The sequence below is a fragment of the Rhea pennata genome, chromosome 1, assembly GCF_028389875.1.
Source record: "Rhea pennata isolate bPtePen1 chromosome 1, bPtePen1.pri, whole genome shotgun sequence".
Classification (NCBI taxonomy): Eukaryota; Metazoa; Chordata; class Aves; order Rheiformes; family Rheidae; genus Rhea; species Rhea pennata.
In genome coordinates this window covers 83,933,903-83,954,696 of record NC_084663.1, presented here as the reverse complement: position 1 = coordinate 83,954,696, position 20,794 = coordinate 83,933,903, and the positions used below count along the sequence as shown (strand labels likewise).

General features: G+C 39.4%; 1 protein-coding gene across 1 annotated transcript in view; it reads left to right on the top strand.

The window, feature by feature from the left end:
- The window catches only part of CRACR2A (calcium release activated channel regulator 2A), a 66,463-nt gene that overhangs the window by 14,738 nt on the left and 30,931 nt on the right, over window positions 1–20,794 (top strand). The window contains exons 3-7 of the mRNA XM_062571077.1: window positions 4,498–4,609; window positions 6,639–6,804; window positions 8,410–8,556; window positions 17,470–17,560; window positions 20,251–20,346. Coding sequence (XP_062427061.1) covers window positions 4,498–4,609; window positions 6,639–6,804; window positions 8,410–8,556; window positions 17,470–17,560; window positions 20,251–20,346 — 612 coding nt within the window. The remainder of the gene's footprint in view (window positions 1–4,497; window positions 4,610–6,638; window positions 6,805–8,409; window positions 8,557–17,469; window positions 17,561–20,250; window positions 20,347–20,794) is intronic.

Genomic DNA, 20,794 nt, shown 5'->3' with positions numbered 1-20,794 from the left:
ACTGAGATACTGGGGTTGTCATTCTTGGAGTCAAAACCTGAGCAAGTCAGGAGTAATTCAACTGAAATCCATGCAGTTCCACTAGGAAAAAAATAGAGGGAGACCCATCTCCATTTCATTTTACAGTCAAATGTAAATTTACAGTGACTGTGAATAAAAACATACAAAATCTGGAAAATTATAAACCAAAGTCTTTTTTATTAATTACAACAATTCAGTAAGCCTGATCTTTTGAAATCAGTAGCAGCCTTTTCATCTCCATCATAATTCAGTAGTGGACTAATAGAAATTTAGGTAAGCACGAGTGATGATCTACAATGTTTTTCTGATGATTTGTTATCCAAAAGGCTTGCCATCCCTGCAGCAGGTGTTTGAACATGACCTCTCTGGTCTCTTTGATTTTCTGGTTCCTGAATGCACTGCTGTATCTGTGCCATTGTGTTGGCTACTGAGCAAGGATGTCACCTTTCTCCCAGCCACAGAAGCATGGCCTTACTAGCAAAATGCTTATTATTGTCAGAATGAACTGAAAGACTATGAAGGCCCTGTGTGGGTTCAGTAGTTGTTGCTTCAAAAGAAATCTGATTTGACCTTTGCTCAGAGCACAGCTTCATTGAGGAAGCATTTTAGGCTATATCAAAGTTGAATATGCTGTGGAAATATGCTTAGTTTTCACAACTGAGAACCTGGTTCTAAATGAGCTCTCTTGTAAGTTATCCGTCTATCAGTCTAATTACAGTATACAGCTATAAGCTGTGGATTTGCAATATGTGCAGTTTTGTTTTGTAGCTTTAATTGAACAAGTACTGCAGCAAAAGTTAATGACAGGAGCAAACAGCAGGGCTGGTTGCTCTGCAAGGGACAGTTTGCTGGAAGCTGAGGGTGATAACACAATGGACAGAGACAGTGGCCTTGCTAGTAAGGGCCCAGTGCCATGGTACCCAAGTGAGGTGAGCAGAGCAGGTCTGGTGTTGGTAACCAGGGTCAGACACAGTCCAGTGATTGCCAGGCAAGTACATTGTCGCAAGACAGGTCTGAGACCCAGCTGGGCAGCCAGCCCACAGGTCAAGGTACTAGTCTGGATCAACAGAGGCCATGGCTAAGCACAGGCATGGCTGTGACACAGCAAGAGCTGTAGCTTAGGCAGGAGCCTAATGGTAATATTTCAACTTAAAGCAGCTCCAAAAGGAATGAGGTCAGTCCTTGCTGAAGCTTCCCTGCAGTGCTGTTTGGGACTGCTCCATCCAAGGTCACCAGATGAAGAGGGTTGCCCTCAGCTGTGCTGTCTCTGTTACCCCGGCAGTCAAACCTATAGGAGGGGGTATGCGCTCAGGTCCCTCATGGTTGTTTGGAATGATCATATCACTAATAGAGCTAGCTTCACGCTCTGCTTAGAAAAGGATATACAGATAAATTTAATGGGTATGATATGTAAAAATAATGATACTCTGTATTGAACAGCTGAACAGTAGAAATATACTGTTACAGTTATTCAGTATACATGATTTGGATGACTTGCTAACTGCAGTCTTTGTATTTCAGGCATGAATTTGAAGTCAGTGTAGTTGATTTTCATTGTGGTTTTTCATGAGGTTCAATCCCTATGACAAAGACATAATCATTCAAGTAAATCTTTTTTTTTTTTTTTTTTTTTTTTTTTTTCTGTAAAAGGTATTCACTTTTGCATCCTGCTGTTTGTTAGTTCTGTACTGCTTACTGTTAATGAGGCAATACTTTAAATATGGAATGCTAACATTAAGCTTTTAAATCCTTAGTTGTATACTTGATCTGAGGGCTGATTTTCAATGGGGAGTGCAGAGTATCTAAAATTTATAGTAAATAGTAAATCTTATATTAAAGATTTACTCCTGCCTGATTATACCATGCTCTTTATTTTGAGATTATGTTAATACTGCTTGTTTATAATTTTTCATTTAATTTCAAAATTTTATTTTATGTCAAACATGCTCAATTTTCAAACAAACAAAAGGTTTTCCAAACTTTCAAGAAGGCAAATTCTACCTGATATTTGAAATCACAGCTTTGCATTTGGGCCTTGATGTTATCATGAGTAATAGGGATTAGTTTTGTTTTATTTTAATGCACAAAGTACAGTAGGGTTCAGTTCTTTTATCTGTTTGACCTCTGTATTTTTATTTAGCAGAGTAAAAGCTTGGTATTGTCAGTTAAGTAAGACTAGATGTCATTAAAGCACAGAGATGGAATAGGTAGGAATGCTGATAAATTCTCTTTAAGTACTTTTTGGATATAAGTTTTTTCCTTCCTTTGTTATGAACCTCATGTTGGACAGAACTATATGTTTTTACAGTAAGTTCAAGACGAACAAGTAAACAAAACCTCACATATGAGATCAAGAATAACATTTTGTTTCCATAACAAAAACTTCTTTAAATTTTTTTTGATTAATAAAAAACAGAGGTTGGGAAAACTTTGACTTAATCTTACAACAATGCCAGCTGCGGCCCCAGACCTGTACTTATCAGGTCCAGTAATTAATCCTCAGAGAATTTAAAGGAGCAAAACATTGCTGTATTCTTCAAAATCTCCTATTTTCATATTTATTCAAGGAAATAGATGTGACTACATCATTTCCTGTGGTGTTTTGCATTGCAAATTTAGTATGCAAATTTGGTTCGGAATTTGAACTCTACAGTAGGGTGCTGAAGCTGTAACTGGAAAAGCGTATATTTTTGTGGCAGGACTGGTCTATATGGTCCCAGCTGCTTCTTTCTTCCTCTACCTCACTCACTCCATACTGCCACAGCTGTATATGAGCTGCATGGTGAACCAAATACCACATCCTGGTAAAAGTATGTTTTTTTAATCTCAATCTAGTTTGCGGCAGGGTTCACAAGGAGTTGTTCTGGAAGAGCAGGTGGTTCCATGTATGTGTGTGACACTGTGACAGGAAGGGGCAAGTATATTTGCCTGTACCAGGACTCAAGAAGCACTCATCCAGCAATTTTGAAAGATCTGTTAGTGGGAGGAGAGTTTCTGTTTTTCTAAAAGTAAAAGGAGTAGTGTCTGAACACCTCTCTCATCATTGCAATGTAGGCTATAAGAAGTTTACAAAAGAAGCCAACAAAATAAAATTTTCCATTTTAATCTAAGTAATTAAAATCTAAAGTTTTGGGAAGATGAGTTTGCTTAGATGAGACATTGATGATAACTCAGGTCTATCTTTGGTGATTTGATTTATACTGAATGCAAATCATGTTTCCTTAGTTTTTTGGAAGCAGACAGCAATGGACAATTACCCTACTCAGAAATTCCCTCTGGGCCATTTCAGATAGTTTTGTGCTCTAGAAGTTCTATCACTCTTTCTAAGATCATGTTCAGAATTCTTTTTACTTTTCTTCTCTTTAACTCATACAGATTTATAATTTATATCCTAATCTGCAGGCATCTGCAACCAGGGAAATCCTGGTTGCTACACTCAGCCCATGCTTACTACATGGCCTGCTATCTTGGATGGTAGTTTCTGTTGTTCTTGGATCAAAAGAGGTTCTGCTGACCTAGAGTCTTTTCTTCCAGTGAGAAAAATCAGTTCTTTTGGTCCAACAAATTTTATCAAGCTATTAGCTTGCCATTTTTAGATACAATATATTATATGTACAATAGGGTTCAAGGAGGGAATTAAGGGATTAGCTAGTAAAGCAGAGAACTTCATCAGTGTGTATTTATATTACTTCCTTGGCTGAGGAAGGGTTTTATTCCTTACAGTGAGTGCTGTCTCCCAGAGTGCATTCTTGCTAGTCTAGTTGTCTGCTGCTCCGGCATTCTCCTATTTCTGTGAATCTTTCTCTATCATTAAAAGAAGGACAGTAAAATCATTAGGGCCATATTTAGAGAGTAATGTTTTCTCTTCTTTTACCTGTCTGTAGGTTCTCAGAAAAAAAGTTATTTTGCAGAGCTGGTTTCATAAAGTATGGTCCTTCCTGTGTGAGTCCACTGCATTTCAAAGTAGACAGATATGAACAAAGCAGTAGGTTTGCTCCTTGGACTGTGTAGCTTCCTTAGATTTGTTTTATTTGGTTTGCACATTCTAAAGCTGATTTAATAAGAGAATATACCTTTTATAATGTTCATGTTTAGGAAATCTCCTGAATGACCTCATAATGACAACGGAACTGGATTTACAAACCTACTGGCAGATTTATCCAGCTGCATGATAACCAAGGCATTTTGCCAGCATGTTGATAGTCCACTTCGAATTATACCTCTTCGCTGTGGGCTGGAATCCAAGTCACCTGCTTCCAGAGAGAATGTTCTTACTCTTATATCAGAAAGGATTCTCTGGCAAATCTCCCTCAGTTGATATTGTTTCACTCTTTGTGATGTATTTAAATATTCACTCTGGGAAACAAGAGCACCTATCCTTCTGTATTATGGAGATTATTTTCTTGTTCTATAAATTATAAAACTGTCCTCTTATCCTGTAATAGCGGTGAAGTTGCAGCATATTTTTCATTCCAGAGACTGCATCATGAGTTACCTCTTAGCCTGGAAGAACTTGAAAAAGTTTTTGTTACGTTGGATGCTGATGGCAATGGCTCACTTACCCCAAAGGAGTTCACCACAGGATTCAGTGAGTTTGCAAAGCATGTCTCCTATATAGAGCTTTATTCATTTTCTTTACTCTTACCTCAATAAAGAAGCATCATTTCTTAAGGGTACAGGTAAGATACACACAGGGAGCCAGATTATTCTCCAGATATAGCAGGTCTATATTACAGACAAAAGAAGTGGTCAAATTATGTCTATAGGAATCCATTCTGATCAGAGGGCTTTCTCTCCCATATAAGACAGAAAGTCATGGCACAATATGAAACATATGATGTGGCAATCTGAATCATAGCTCTTCTGACCTGTCAAGCAGAACAATGAAGAAATTTTGGAAAGTTTTCCTTTGGGTAAAAAGTCAGGTCTTTTATTTGGTATTTTGTAAGGCCTGATATGAAAAAAACCCATGAAATTATTACATGAAATACCTTTTGGCAGGGTTAATATATGCCAAGAATGGTCTAAATTGGTAATACTACTGCTATACATACAGCTGTGAGAATGGTTTCTACAACACATTAGTATTTCAAGGGATGCTACTTTATTTCAAAACAAACAAGGTGAGGCAATTGCTAGTACTGTATGGTGCAAATCTACGTATAAGGAAGTTCTTCGTGACTGCTTGCTTTGCAACAGTGCTCTTACCATCATGTTTCCTGTTTCTGTGAAAGGGTTGTTTTCTCCACAACTGTGAGGTTTCAGATAAGATGTACAGTGTTAGTGAGGCTGATTGCTCAAAAGGTTTACCCAGAATTCAATTTTCATAGATTCATAGAATCATAGAATCAGTAAGGTTGGAAGGGACCTCTGGAGATCATCTAGTCCAACCTCCCCACTCAGCAGGGTCACCTAGAGCATGTTAGACAGGGTTGCATCCAGGCAGATTTTGAATATCTCCAGAGAAGGAGACTCCACAACCTCTCTGGGAAACCTGCTCCAGGGCTCTGGCACTCTCAAAGGGCAGAAGTTCTTCATCATATTCAGGAGGAACTTCCTGTGGTTCAATTTCTGCCCATTGCCTTTGTCCTGTCGCACAGGGCAACTGAAAAGAGTTTGTCCCCATTCCCTTGACACCCTCCCTTCAGATACTTACACACGTTGATAAGATCCCCCCTCAGTCTGCTCTTCCCCAAGCTAAAGAGGCCCAGCTCTTGCAGCTGTTTCTCATAAGGCAGATGCTCCAGCCCTCTGACCATCTTTGTAGCCCTACGCTGGACTCTCTGCAGTAGCTCCATGTCTCTCTCATACTGGGGAGCCCAAAACTGGACACAGTACTCCAGGTGAGGCCTCACCAGGGCTGAGCAGAGGGGCAGGATCACCTCCCTCGACCTGCTGGCAACACTCTTCCTAATGCACCCCAGGAGACCATTGGCCTTCTTGGCCACAAGGGCACATTGCTGACTCATGGTCAGTCTGTCATCCACCAGCACTCCCAGGTCTTTCTCTGCAGAGCTGCTCTCCAGAAGGTCAGCCCCCAGCTTATAATTTTGTTCTTAAAGTTTAGCTCTGCTGGCTATATTACAAACATCAGATTTGATCATTTTCTCTAGAAAAGTTTATCTTCCATGGGTGAATTATAACATTTAAATTCTACAAATAGGACCTTCATTTTTGTTTACAAATCACCAATAATTAGACATTTTTGTTCTCTCATGTCCCATCTCTCCCATTTTAGGGATTGTTCAAACAAAGAATAATCTTGTTAAGGAATATACTCTAATCCTAGTTAAATTTGCTCTTATTTTAAAATGAAATGATGTATTACTGCCTTTTTTCATAACTAAATTATACATATTTCATAGATAAATGAAGTTTATTTTGGTAAGTTACTAGTCTGTGCAAAACCAAAAAGTTCTTTGCTGTTATTCTTTCTTACCACATCATTTTTAGGGAAAAAATCTCTTTTCCTGTAAGCACTGAGGGTGTTTCCCTTCCTCTGAAATTAGATCAATGAAATTTGATCTTGGGTGTGTTGCTGTTAAATAATATTGTTTCTTATATTGACCTCTGATAGTTCTAAACAACTTTTAACGTATGTAATTTCTAATTCTTAGGCCAGTTTCTTTTGGGGCAGATGGCTTTAAAGAAAGAGATACAGGAATCAGAAGGTGAAACAGCCTGCATACCTAAATGGGAAGAGAGTATGAGTGATGATGAAGATGAAGAACAGGAGTTCTCAAATCTGATGGACCGACTTGGAGCTAAAAAGGTTTTAGAAGAGTGAGTCTTCTCAGAAGCAATAGCAGATTGCATGATCTTTTATGATTCATATTTATGGTTTGATTTAAATGAAATTCAAGTTGAAAGATAGGAATCAAGGCCATTCAGTAACATACTGATTCTTTAAAAATGAATTTTCTTGGTTGCCAAAGATGATAAAGTGTCATTCTACCTGAAACTACCAAGAGCAATGCTCTTGCACCCCAGGCATGTGAAGTGTGCCAGTGCCATATGAAAGCAATACTACCAAAACACTGGGTATTATAGTTTTTGAACATAGATAATTACTGATACATACTTGAGAATCCACAGATGCCACTGATATGAGCTAAATAATGCATGGTAACCACTTTCTTGGCAAGGACTGCATTTAAAGTTTACTAGTTAATCATAAACAAGAATGGGTTCTCCCTTTTTTTGTACCTTTTTTCTCCTCCACACATAATTGTGTGTTGTGAGTGCTATGATAGTGTCCATCTCTTTCAGGACCAGGATGACTCACTCTTCTAGGTGCTATATAAACACAGAATTAGAAAAACATACACTGTTCTATGAGCTTACCATGTGTTGGTGTGACATTCATTGTTTAGTCACTGTGAGTGTTTAAAATCAAGGAAAGTATAGGGGCAAAAATGAGAGAGAATCTGGGTAGATAATGATAATATCTAAGAAAGGCATCAGTGTTCCTCATCGTGAAACAGAAATACTCAAAAGCACTTCTGTTGGCCAGACTGCCTGCTATAGGCAAGAGTTAACTGGCAGCCATCCTGAAATATTATCATTATGAAAAGATTTTTATCTCTTACTTTTTCTATCCTCATCCTCCTTTGTCCTTTAAATGTAGCATTCTCTGCTGGCTAGGTTCAGCCTACAGAGAATGAGGTGAGACTGAGTCAGGACAAAACAAAGAAAAGAAGGGGATTTTGGCAAAGTTTTATAACCTATTACCATTCACAATAGAACATCTTTTTCCAGTGTCTGCTGAACATGTTGGAAGCAGAACATTCTGTTTTTACATCTTTAAATTAAAGTTTTAAAGATGTCATGTTTTGGTTTCTTTTAGCAGTCCACTGTGGAATTAAAATAAGTTGAAAATGAAAATAGACACTAAAAATGCATTTTATGGACATGTCTAAGTAACTTAGGAGGCTGAACCACATTCATTTCTCATGAGAAAGTGTTTTTGATTAGCTTGCCCTCTGCCCCTTGTCCCCTGGAACTGGTGAGAACTTCTTTACTTCTGACAGGAGTGATGTGACTATGCAGTGTATCACATTTGTCTCCTTGCTTCTCCATCCCCAATGAGATGAAGTGTATGACAGGCAATCACCAAAAATGCAGCTCCTGTGATACCCTACAAGCATGGCCAGGCCTTATGATGAGTTTTTTGGAATAAATGCAAATAGAAGGGAAGTCCTTTCCATCAGTTGCCACTCACCTCATCCTTTCCAAATCTGAGTCTTTATAAGTAGCCCATGTTTTTATTAAGCCTTGTGTTCTGACTTTTGATACTCTGAAGCTTCCATTGAGTTACTAGGGTGCTGCGAACATATACTGTAGCCTGAGAAACTCTCTTAACAAATCCTTTCTAATCTCTTCTTCCAGTGAGAATGATGTGAAACAGCTTTGGTTGCAGCTGAGAAAAGATGAACCTCATTTACTTTCCAATTTTGAAGAGTTCCTGACTAGAATTTTTTCCCAATTCCATGAAGCAGATGATGAAAAGAATGAGTTGGAAAGTGCTCTAAAAAAGTTAGTACTTCTCTTTGTTGGGCTATCTTACATACTGTGCACCTTAGAAATAAACAAGCCATCTCAATGGAGAATTGAGGTAACAAGAGTTACTCCAATACAAAATTTTATCTGTAATAAAGAGTACCAGTAAAATTTCTAATAATGGTTGAAATTAGCTTCTCTTTTCCTATTAACAAATTGTGTTGATTGAACATCTTTGCAGATGTCTACTATTTCATTGCCATTTTAAGATGATATTAAGCAACTCACATCTAGTTAGAATAAAACATTGGATTCCAAAGGAGTATCAGATTTACCAGTAAATCTAGTAAATTGTCTGTGTGCTTTGCAACCATTGCATGCAGAATCACTATAGACCCAGATTAACTAGTCAGTGAAATGAGATTTACAGCTGCTTTAAGATGTTGAATCAGCACAAAGTACAGATACAAGTGAAAATGCAAGTAAAGAAATATATTAAAAATATATACATATCCAGTATAAAAAAACCAATGTCAATAGTATGAAAACAAATATATGAAAATAAATAGGTCACCTATATATGCAGTTATCTAATAGAAAAAAGTAGTGATCCTCAATATAAATAGAATGCAAAATGATGCTTACAGTTGAAGTACCACTGTGTTTTTGTTACAAAGAGTCATTTCTGAATTTCAGGTACTTACAGATCTGGAACCTTTTGCTCTTTCAGGGTGATACTTCAGTATTTTTATTCTCACACTGCGAGTGCCTTTCCTGGGAAAATGTGAGAAAAACTTGTACACTTACATGTGAGAAAGAGTGAGATATGCTACTTCTGTAACTTTCCTTAAGTCATTTTTCTGTGAGAAGTTTTAGTACTCTTGTGGTATATGGTACAAAACTGCAAGCATACTTAGACCTTCAGTATACTTACATTAGCCTTTTTCTCTGCTCTGGTAAAATTTCTTGCAATATTTTAGAATCACAGAAGCAGCCTTCAGACTGGTTTGATACATTGTACCAGATTTGAACAATCTGCTGTGATAACATTGCTCTGCAGCTGTATATTGGTACTATCAAAAGGTACTGCATTTGAATGTATTGAGCATGGTCAATAAAACCAACTGGTTCTATACCAGTAGTAGAATTTCCATCTAAGTCTACAAGGTTGATTGTAAGCCTTCAAAGACAGGCAGCCAGCTGGAAAGAACCGAGTGATAGTTAAGGCTCTGTGCTGTGCTAGAGATTATTAGTGACCACAAATGTGGGGAATTTGGGTTTTTCTTGTTGTTGTTGTTTTTTTTAAAGAAGTTTGGTCATGTTCTGTAGGAACCAAAAGAATAAAAATATCTATTCAATAGTTCTGATAAGCACACAGGAAGAACGCTCAAGACAAGACCATATAGATGTGGAAAAACATTTTTTTTTTATACCCACATACTTACAACCACTAAGATGGCTAAGTGCTTAGACTGGCTAGGATTTACTGTGGGGATGCAGAAGAAGGTAAGGGGTACTGATTATTGAGGTCTCATGATGTCTCCCAGGTTCTTCACGGTAGGTGACAATTGCATCTTTTAAGAATTGCCAGTGAATGTGATCTTTCATCTTTCTATCCTGGCTCACCTCTGAGAGTCATTAGGCAGCACTGCATTATTCACAGCCTTTTGTCTTCTTTTCTGTATGTAGACTGTGCTGTTGTTTTAGATTGTTCCTTTTTTTCTGACCTTGATGTCCTGAGAAGCTGCACAAACATGTGCTGGGATTTTTATGACCTGCCAATCTAGATGCCATCAACCCAAGCTGTTCTTTTATCCCGTGTTTTTACTTCTAGTACTTTCACAGAAGCTATTTTCATTCATACTTCACATTGAGGGAAGCTAAATCCAGTGATCTAAGGGGGGATTCCTTCTGTACTAGTCCAGTAAATGTAGGCTGCTGCTATTCCCATTTGTCAGTCCAGCTAGTATTGAGGCTGAACAAGTCACACATATGGAGACACAAGTGGCTGCACAGACCAACACAGATGGGAGAGCAGTGCCTTTACGGGCACCCAGGTAACAAAAAGTAGCATTCACAGAAACATGAAGAATGACAACCTGATCTTATTTCTCTCCTCTAGTTGATAAGGACTGAAGTTTATCAGTGAAAACACACACTCCCCCTTCTTCCCCTTCATTTTGTTCAGAAACACACCTGCATTCACAGATCCCTTGAATTTTAGCATGGGCTGCAAGTCTGGTGGATACTCATTGTAGATATTCATCCCTGCACTGTGGGACCTTTACACAGTTCTCTGGGCCCCTTACACAGTTATTGTCTCAGACCTTGGGTCTTTCCTGATGTGGGCCTCCGCCTGTTCTCTGGCACATCCAACTTGATTGAAGTTTGCTACCAATATATCTAGTGACTCATCTCACAAGCACACTGATGTTTGCAGATCCTTCAAATATTAATATGGGCTTTTTAAATCCTTCCAGTGTCCATGCCCAAACTGTAAGTCCCTTACTCCAGTCATCAGCTCAGACCTTGGATCTATCCAGGTACAGGTCTCCTTCTGCTTGCTGGCTAGTCCAGCTTGAAGGTTGCTAGTCAATAACACCCATGCAATCAGACATCAGGTTCACAGAGAAAATAGTTAGAAATGGGATTTAATAAGAAGATAGGATAGTCTGTAGTGATCAGACACCAAACTTGACCACATAACCATACTTATAATCAACTTGCTTACACTTGGCTGAGCCCTTCTCTCCATTTTAACTTCCTGTTCTTCCCCTCCCACCAATCCACCCTCACCTCTTTCTTGTTTCCTTCTAAATAAACAACTTGTCTCTAAATACTTTTCTTCTATTGGTCCCAGCTGAGTGGCTTGACTGTTTCTTGTGTAACTTCCCCTTAACCACCCGTGAAATCCAGCTGGTTCTCATCGGGCTATCTGTAATTCTTATGTGTTTCTCTTGTCACTTTCTCACCCTGTTACTTGTTACTTTTAGCAGTTTCTCATACAGTATCCAGTAGTTGCTCATGTTCTGTTCATTTAGTTGCACATTAGGCTAGGACTGAGCTATTAGTTTGCATTGCTTAGCACTTAATTTATACTAACATTAAGTGTCTATTACAAACCTGTCTTGCTAGAGGTCAGTAAACTAAGTTGTACTACATATATACTACATGTAGCAGCATGATTCTGCATCTTGGAGATTCACAGTGCTATATTGGGTGTTGTTCAAAGAGATAGGGTTGATTTCAATGTGAATTTTCTAAACATAACATATATAAAAATTAATTATATATATTATATGTATATATAAAACCTATGTAGTAAGTATAGCTGTTTTTACAGAGCTCTCGCAGAGTGTTTACTCTGTTGTACTGTCTACTGCTGAGCCTATTAAGATGCTAGTACCCTTGCCCTCTGAAAACTTAAACTGTGGCACTGTTCAGACTTAGCATGTGACTATTTTACCTACTTAATAACAGACCATAATTCTACTATTAAAGGTCTGCCTTGGTATTCCACGTAAACTGAACATCTCTGGGTTTGTCAGATATTAAGCTAATCCTGGTATTTTATACATCTATAGATATATAAGTGGTAAAGATTATTACTGGAGAAGAAAGTTTCATTTTGTAAAGAGAAATCAAATATGTTTCTAATACATTCACAGAAGTTGTCAGTAGTAGTGCTTTAGACTGAGTACTGTACCAATATAACCATGGGCAGGTTTCTTCTGTAAGCTGATCTGTAATTTTAGCTCAGTAGAACAACACTCAGAGGACTACTGATGTTTCTTGAAGGAAAAAAAGCAAAAACAGCAGTGTTTTTATTCTAAAACTGGTGTTATTCTCCTCACTGGTGTTTCTAATCACAAAGAAATTAATGATGTGCTGTTTTCTATGTGTGTAGATTGTAAGGCAAAAAGCGAACATGATGGTTATTTTGCCTAGCTTCCTCCTATTTAAAACTCTGGATTATTTCTTTATTTCTTTTGATTTAAAGTGAAAGATTTTTACTACAGTAAGATATCAGACTGAATTTTGTATATATATCTGCTCTGATACTGGAATCAGCAATAGCTAAGCTGTGCACTAAACTTGTTTAATAATAACTCTATACATTCACCCATTTTGCTTTTGGCCCCTGTACATCATGTACATTTTTTATTTGCCAGGTTAAGTTAGTTCTCCTTGATTTCTGGTGTTTGTATTTATTTTAAATATTAACTTAAAATCTGATGACTTCTTAAATTTGGCAGTAGTGCTTTTTAAATAATAGGCTGATGTATTGAGTAGGTGAAAAAGTAGCATATAAACTTCTTTGTTAATAAATGTAGGGTAGATAAAATAATCCAAGTCATGCCCAAATAATGTTGAGATTGGAAAGGGCAGTTACCACTCAGGAAACTGGAGTACCCTTGGAGTATTGGAGTATTTACTGAGAGTTCCCAAGTTTGCAATGGTACAATGGTAGCAAAAAAAAAAAAAAAAAAAAAAAAAAAAAAAAAAAAAAAAAAGGAGAGCCTGAGAAAAGGACAGTATGTTTTTGCCAAACCAACGACTCAAGTACTAAAGGCACTTCTGGTCTCTGCAACTCAAGAATCACAGAATCGTTAAGGTTGGAAGGGACCTCTGGAGATCATCTAGTCCAACCCCCCTGCTCAGGCAGGGTCAACTAGAACATGTTACACAGGGTTGTGTCCAGGCGGGCCTTGAATATCTCCAGAGAAGGAGATTCCACAACCTCTCTGGGCAACCTGTTCCACTGCTCTGTCACTCTCACAGTGAGGAAATTCCCCCTCATGTTCAGGAGGAACTTCCTGTGGTTCAATTTCTGCCCATTGCCTCTTGTCCTGTCGCTGGGCACCACTGAAAAGAGTTCAGTCCCATACCCTTGACACCCTCCCTTCAGATACTTACACACGTTGATAAGATCCCCCCTCAGTCTGCTCTTCCCCAAGCTAAACAGGCCCACCTCTCGCAGCCGTTCCTCATAGGGCAGATGCTCCAGCCCTCTGACCATCTTTGTAGCCCTACGCTGGACTCTCTGCAGCAGTTCCATGTCTCTCTCGTACTGTGGAGCCCAAAACTGGACACAGTACTCCAGGTGAGGCCTCACCAGGGCTGAGCAGAGGGGCAGGATCACCTCCCTCGACCTGCTGGCAACACTCTTCCTAATGCACCCCAGGAGACCATTGGCCTTCTTGGCCACAAGGGCACATTGCTGGCTCATGGTCAGTCTGTCATCCACCAGCACTCCCAGGTCCTTTTCTGCAGAACTGCTTAAAGCAGGTCAGCCCCCAGCCTGTACTGGTGCATGGGGTTATTTCTCCCTAGATGCAGAACTCTGCACCTGCCCTTTTTGAACATCATGAGGTTCCTCTCTGCCCAGCTCTCCCACCTGCCCAGGTCTCTCTGAATGGCAGCACAGCCCTCAGGTGTATCAGCCACTCCTCCCAGCTTGGTATTCTTGGCAAACTTGCTGAGGAGGCACTCTGTCCCTTCATCCAGGTCACTGATAAATAAGTTGAACAAGACCCGCTCCCATACTGAGCCCTGGGGAATTCCCTAGCCTCAGGCCTCCAACTAGACTCTGTGCCACTGATGACAACCCTCTGAACTCTGCCTTTCAGCCAGTTCTCAATCCACCTCACTGTCCATTCATCTAACCTGCACTTCCTGAGCTTGCCTAGGAGGATGTTATGGGAGACAGTGTCAAAAGCCTTGCTGAAGTCAAGGTACACAACGTCCACTGCTCTCCTCTCGTCTGCCCAGCCAGTCACGTCATCATAGAATGCTATCAGATTGGTGAAGCAGGATTTCCCCTTGGCGAAACCATGCTGACTACTCCTGATCACCTTCTTTTCCTCCATATGCTTGGAGATGACATCCAGAATGAGCTGTTCCATCACCTTCCTAGGGAAGGAGGTGAAGCTGACTGGCCTGCAGTTGCCTGGGTCCTCCTTCTTGCCCTTCTTGAAGACTGGAGTGACACTGGCTTTCTTGCAGTCCTCAGGAACCTCTCCTGTTCTCCACGACCTTTCAAAGGTGATGGAGAATGGCCTGGCAACAACATGTGCCAGCTCCCTTGGTACTTGCGGGGGCATCACGTCAGGGCCCATGGATCTGTGGATGTCAGCTTTGCCTAAATGATCTCTAACCTATCAGCCACAACAAAAGGAAAGTCTTCCTTTCTCCAGACTTGCTCTCTTGTCTCCAGAGTCTGGGATTCCTGAGGGCTGCCCTTAGCAGTGAAGACTGAAGCAAAGGCAGCATTCAGTAACTCTGCTTTCCCTGTATCCTTCGTCACCAAGGCCCCCACCCCATACAGCAGGGGGCCCACCCTCTCCCTGGTCTTCCTCTTGCTACCGTTGTATTTGAAGAAGCCCTTCTTGTTATCCTGGACACCCCTTGCCAGATTTAATTCCAAATGGACCTTAGCCTTCCTTGTCACATCCCTGCCTACTCTGGCAACATTCCTCCCATGTGGCCTGTCCCCTCTTCCACCTTCTGTGTACTTCCTTCTGTTTGAATTTTGCTAGGAGCTCCTTGCTCATCCATGCAGGTCTCCTGCCCGCCATGCTGGACTTCCTGCTCAAAGGGATGCACCGCTCTTGAGCTTGGAGGAAGTGATGCTTGAATAGTAGCCAGGTCTCTTGGACTTCTGCTTCCTTCTTTTCCTTCTAAGGCCTTAATCCATGGGCTTCCTCCAAGTAGGTCCGTGAAGAGGCCAAAGCCTGCTCTCCTGAAGCCCAGGGTTGTGATGCTACTTATTGCCTTGCTTCCTCCATGCAGAATCCTGAATTCCACTGTCTCATGGTCACTGCAGCCAAGGGTGCCTCCAACCTTCACGTCTCTAACCAGTCCTTCTTTGTTCGTTAGTATATCGTCCAGCAGCGCACCCCTTCTCATTGACTCCTCAACCACCTGTGTCAAAAGGTTATCACTAATGCTGTGCAGGAGCCTCCTGGACTGTTTACGCCTAGCTGTGTTGTCCTTCCAGCAGATATCAGGGTGGTAGAAGTCCCCCATGTGAACCAGTGCCTGCAATTGTGAGGCTACTTCCAGCTGTTTGTAGAAGGCCTCATCAACTTATTTTCCCTGATCAGGTGGCCTATAGTAGGATACAGTGTCCCCCATGTTAGCCAGCCCTTTAATACTTACCCATAAGCTCTTGACTTGCTCTCGATCCACCACTATGCAGAGCTTGATGCATTCCGGTTGCTCTCTCACATAAAGAACAACTCCACCACCTCACTTCCCTGGCCTGTCTTTCCTAAAAAGCACGTAGCTGTCCATGACAACATTCCAGTCATGCAAGCTATCCCACCATGTCTCTGTACTTGTAATGAGACCACGGCCCTGTGAAAAAGGACAAAATGGAATAAAATAAGCCACACAGAATAGCAACTGAATGATTCAGGGGATGGAGTAGTGATTTTGAGAAGGGAAGTTGAAAAGGTGGGGCTCTTGAGCATGTAGAAAAAGTCTGGGGTGGTGATGCTTACAAAACCATGAAAGCAGTGGACAGGCTAAAGAGGAACATGGCAGCTACTTTAATTGGCAGAAATTAAATCTTTGTGAGTGTACTGATCCTAAACTCACCACCTGAATTTAGCAAACCTTTTGGTTAATGTGTTAAAAAACAACATCATCTTCCTTTCCTTTCTATTCCTGTTTATTCCATAGCATTACTGGAAGGAGAGAGATTACTGGAAGAGAAGATTCAGCAATATTGTTGAAGTTATGCATTGATCAAAACTGGATAGTTCGATCTGAGGGAATAGGGGTTTTAATCAAGACATATTTTGCATTTTTCACTTAACATGATAATGAGCTTATGGTTTTTATTATTATTCCATGACTGACTGTGGGGAATAGTTGCCAGCTAATAGATTGTTTTGTACTATTGCTCGTTGATCACATTACTTATAATTGTGTTATACTTGTGTTTAATTTGACCAGTGTTAAGAATGATAAGTCATGAACAAATGCTGGGGAATATTCAGCCTGCAGAAATGACATGTGCTTGTGTGCCAGGCCCATTAAAAAGTGAAAAATTCTTACATTCCGATTTAACTGCTGGATGTAGTCCTCATGGTACTGCCGTACCCCTTACTTAAATCTGCAGGTTATTAGTACTGCACTAAAGTTACTCTCCCTGTCTCCCAGAAGCAAAGAAATTCACGTAGGATTCTCCTGAAACATTGACTGCTGTGCAGTGTGTTTTACTTCTGCAAAGTAATAGGGTTTTTCATTCTATAATCAGCCTAGCCTTGATCAAAGTGACATCGTACTACATGAATACAGTATTTTTAGTTATGATCTTAGCATCCCTATATTTCTATTTAGCATCTAAATATTTGCTAATTCTTTATGAATTGGTGCCATTTTACTCCATTAACAAGTGCTAGTTTCTTATGAGCCCTTTCTTAATTTTAAGAAAATAAAGCTTGAGATCAGAACATGACCTGACTTACAATATAATGAGAGTAAGAGATCAAGAAGAACCTCTGGATTTTCTAGCACTCTCTATTTAGACCAGACAGTAGCATGAAAGCTGTGAAGCTTCAGCAAGCAGTGAAGTTGCAGTGAAAATACTTGCAAGCCTTTAGTTGGGAAACTTAGGTTCCAATATTGTTGCTAGTGTCACATGGAAGCTCTGTGTTCCTTGAAACTGTTTCGGCAGTCATTACAACTGCATAATGAATAGCCGCTCTATATGAAAACAGTAAATGTGTAGCTTTGCTAGGCTTTGAGCTGTTGAAGCTTTCTTCCCATTAAAAAAAAAAAATCTCTGACCTTCTTGCACATAAATTATTCTTTTCTTGTGCTTGGGCTCATTCCCTGGAGTTGTGTATTAAAGCAGAAATGTACTTAGCTGGTAATTGTGAGCTATGACTTCAAATAATGCTACAAAGACCCACTCAGTATGCTTTTATCTCTTATTAGGAAAATTGCTGCTTATGATGAAGAAATTCAGCATCTCTATGAGGAAATGGAGCAGCAAATCAAAAAGGAGAAAGAACAGTTTATTTTGAAAGTGAGTATCTGTCTCTCTCTCTCTCTTTTTTTTTTTCAGGAATAGATTCTCCTCCCACTTCCACTGATTTTATACTCATTCTGAGTGTGAAATGAAAGCTCCCAAAATGTGTTTCACAACAGAGTAGGAGAAAGAATCATTTGCATCACTGCTGTTTTTGCACTATTCCAATGCTCTGCAAATTCAAACTGAGTGACTCCTTGGGGGAGTATAGCTGCACTGTGCTCAGTGGTTGGTACATAGCACAGGCCAGTATTCTTTTGGATGTCAACCAAACTACTGTTTCATTGTGTTGTTGATTCTGCTACTGGTCCAACTTTTGGTCATGACCAGGAACAGTGATCTCAGGGATTGTTCACAACTAATTCTGTCATGTTCTGTAATAACTGTTTTTGTGGGGAAGGTGATAATTATCTCACTAAAGAGGAATAACATATAGTTATCCTTGTCCAGTACAATTTTGAGTATTCCAGTGCTTGAGATTCCACTGCTTCTCTGGGTAGCCAGAGGCAACCAATCATGAGCTAGTGTCTCATGCCTTTTTGTTTTCTTGGAAGCACTCATAAAATGAAAACAATAATGTTTTCATAAAACACACAGTACAGAAATTTTTGGCAAAACTAGTGCACATCCATCTATTACCAATTCCATTGTCAATTAAGTATCATATCTGAAAAATCTCTGTGTGGTCAAAGTGTATAAAGTATTTTTTTTCCAACATTAACTATGTTCCCAATTTATGGAAATACATTTCCGTGTGATTAGAGCTTAAACCAATTGTATAAGGAATCAGTCTTTTCACTTGCCTGCCACAATAGTGAAACTGACCCATATATTTTTTTTCCATTCCAGAGAGAGAACAGATTTAAGTGATGGATTAGATAATCCCCTAATATAAAGTGTCTATATCTCCTGAAGGATATAAAGCATTTGCAACTTTACCTGCCAGTAGTTGCTACAGATGAATTGGTTTGTATATTCTAAAAATAGCACATGACTGAAGTTTCATTGAAAATCCTGAAACAACAAAAAAGACTCTTTTCTATAAGAAGTGATCATTGCATCTCCTAATTAGTTGTATCTTTGAGGTAGAGCCATCTCTTTATATTTAAGTATTTCTATTGCACAATTAAATCAAGTTATAATACAATTATTTAATTAAATGAAATTGTAATTATTTATTATAATTGTATAATAGCCTTTGTATTAAAACTCGCCACTGAAACTAAAGTTTAATCAGCATTCACACTAGTGCCTGTCAGCCACTCCAGAAGTACTATTTCTTGGCAAGACTAATTTGGGGATTTGGGGAGTTCTAATGGTTAAATTCTTTGTAATACAAAGACTAACAAAGACTCTACAGCCTGGAGAGATGTACTGATGTCTTACAAACAGGGAATTATTATGACTGAAGAGCAGCACTTGAAAAATACATTAAGAGAAATTGTTAAGAACCAAATAAGTACAAATTGTTGCCTTTTAAGATATTTAATACCCTGCTGACTGAAAGCTGTATAGAAAGGGCAGTTAGTCTTTCTTTTTCATTTAGATATACATCCTTACATGTAAGAAGCCACTTAACATGCATTTGATTACTCCATTAAGTATACTACTGGAGGGGGGAAAAAACACGAATATGTAGGAACCCTTCCTGTGCTCACCCCTTTCGTGAGGGAATTTCGATTTTTTTGTTCAGAGAGCTAGCTCTTGAGGAGCTTATTGTGGGGGAAAGGGACAGATTCTCAGCTTGTACAAACTGCCGGAACTCCATTTTACTCAGGGGAGGTCTGACAATTTGTCCCAGCTGAAGAGGGTCTGAAGGAGTCATTCCAAATAGGATTGGGAGTTCCCAATGATTAAAGGATACTTGGATAGCAAAGAAATTGACATACCAATATCATTGGTAAGGATACTGCAGATTCTGAGGTCCTGATTGCTTGCTTGTGCCAGTGGAACTTCTGTGAATTTACTTGAATTAGATTGTTGTTAGTAATGGATTTTAAAGATAACAGGTAGTATTTCTTTTAGTTCAGTCTGACTACAATGTGGCAGCAGCCTGTATCACCCCCAGCAATCCAGATACCTTTTATGTCTTACATCTCTGAAAATTTAAATTGGTCCAAGTTGGTTTTTTCTGTGCATTCTCATTATTTCCCTATATCAACAATTGTCTAGTTCAGAAAAATAAATGGGCAAAAAGATTTTCAATGTTGCTGGTTTTTTTTTCTGCTTGGTTAGCTTTCTGGACTAGCTCACTGTTGGATCATCTGAGCAAGAATGCCAATGTAAAAGAGGAGGAGGGTATGTGTGGCTGGAGATGAGAAGCTGGACTGTAGGTAGCTTCACTAATTTAGTTGGCTAAGAGATTTAAGATCCTTAATCTCATGGCTGTAGACTCAAAGTGCCAAAGACAAGAGATTATTAAAGCCTCTTAAAAGTTCTGCTTCCAGTTTGTAAAGGCTCAAGACCTGCTCACGTGCAATAAGCATTTGCTCTAGCAACTGCAGTCATTGAGGTTGATGGAACTATGCAAGTTTAGAGTCTAGTATCATGAGTTATAGCATCTTAGGATTGAGTTAGTTCAGTAGCTAGTTATATTCACTGTTAGAAGCCTACCTATTATTTTCATACTTCACTCCTTCTGCGCTATTAACTGCACTATCTGTTAATTTCCTCTTTGCATTTTGCAGGACACAGAGAGGTTTCAATGCTACAGTCGAGAGCTGGAATGCAAGCTCCTATCGAAAGAACAAGACCTGGAACAACTGGTTCAGAAACAGAAAAGGGTATTAACCAGCATCCTCCTGTGTTATTAATACATCATTTTGATTTGTCCATGTGATTTTCGTTAGGTACCATTTTAGGTACCAAAAATCCAAATGCATCAAAAAGTTGTCTAGCTGTGTCCCTCTGTTGCTTTTGTGTTCCTCATTCTAGATACCTGGTTGCACTTGAAAAATGGAATTATGGTAGATCTTTTTTCCATGTGCTTCAGAAAAATGTTGTTTTGCTGTGCTTCTAGAACAGTCTTCCTTTTATATGATATAATGATAAAGATGATATAGGATATAATGAAAAAACTCTATGTATTCTCCCCAAGTAGCAGGTTGGTTTTATACAAAGTTAGCAGAATTCCACTGGTTTCGTTTGTGCTAGGCTTAGTACCCAGACGGCCTAAGAGCAGAGAAGAATGATTAGGGTCTTACAGTGTGGACCTTTCCTCAAAGCTTGTAC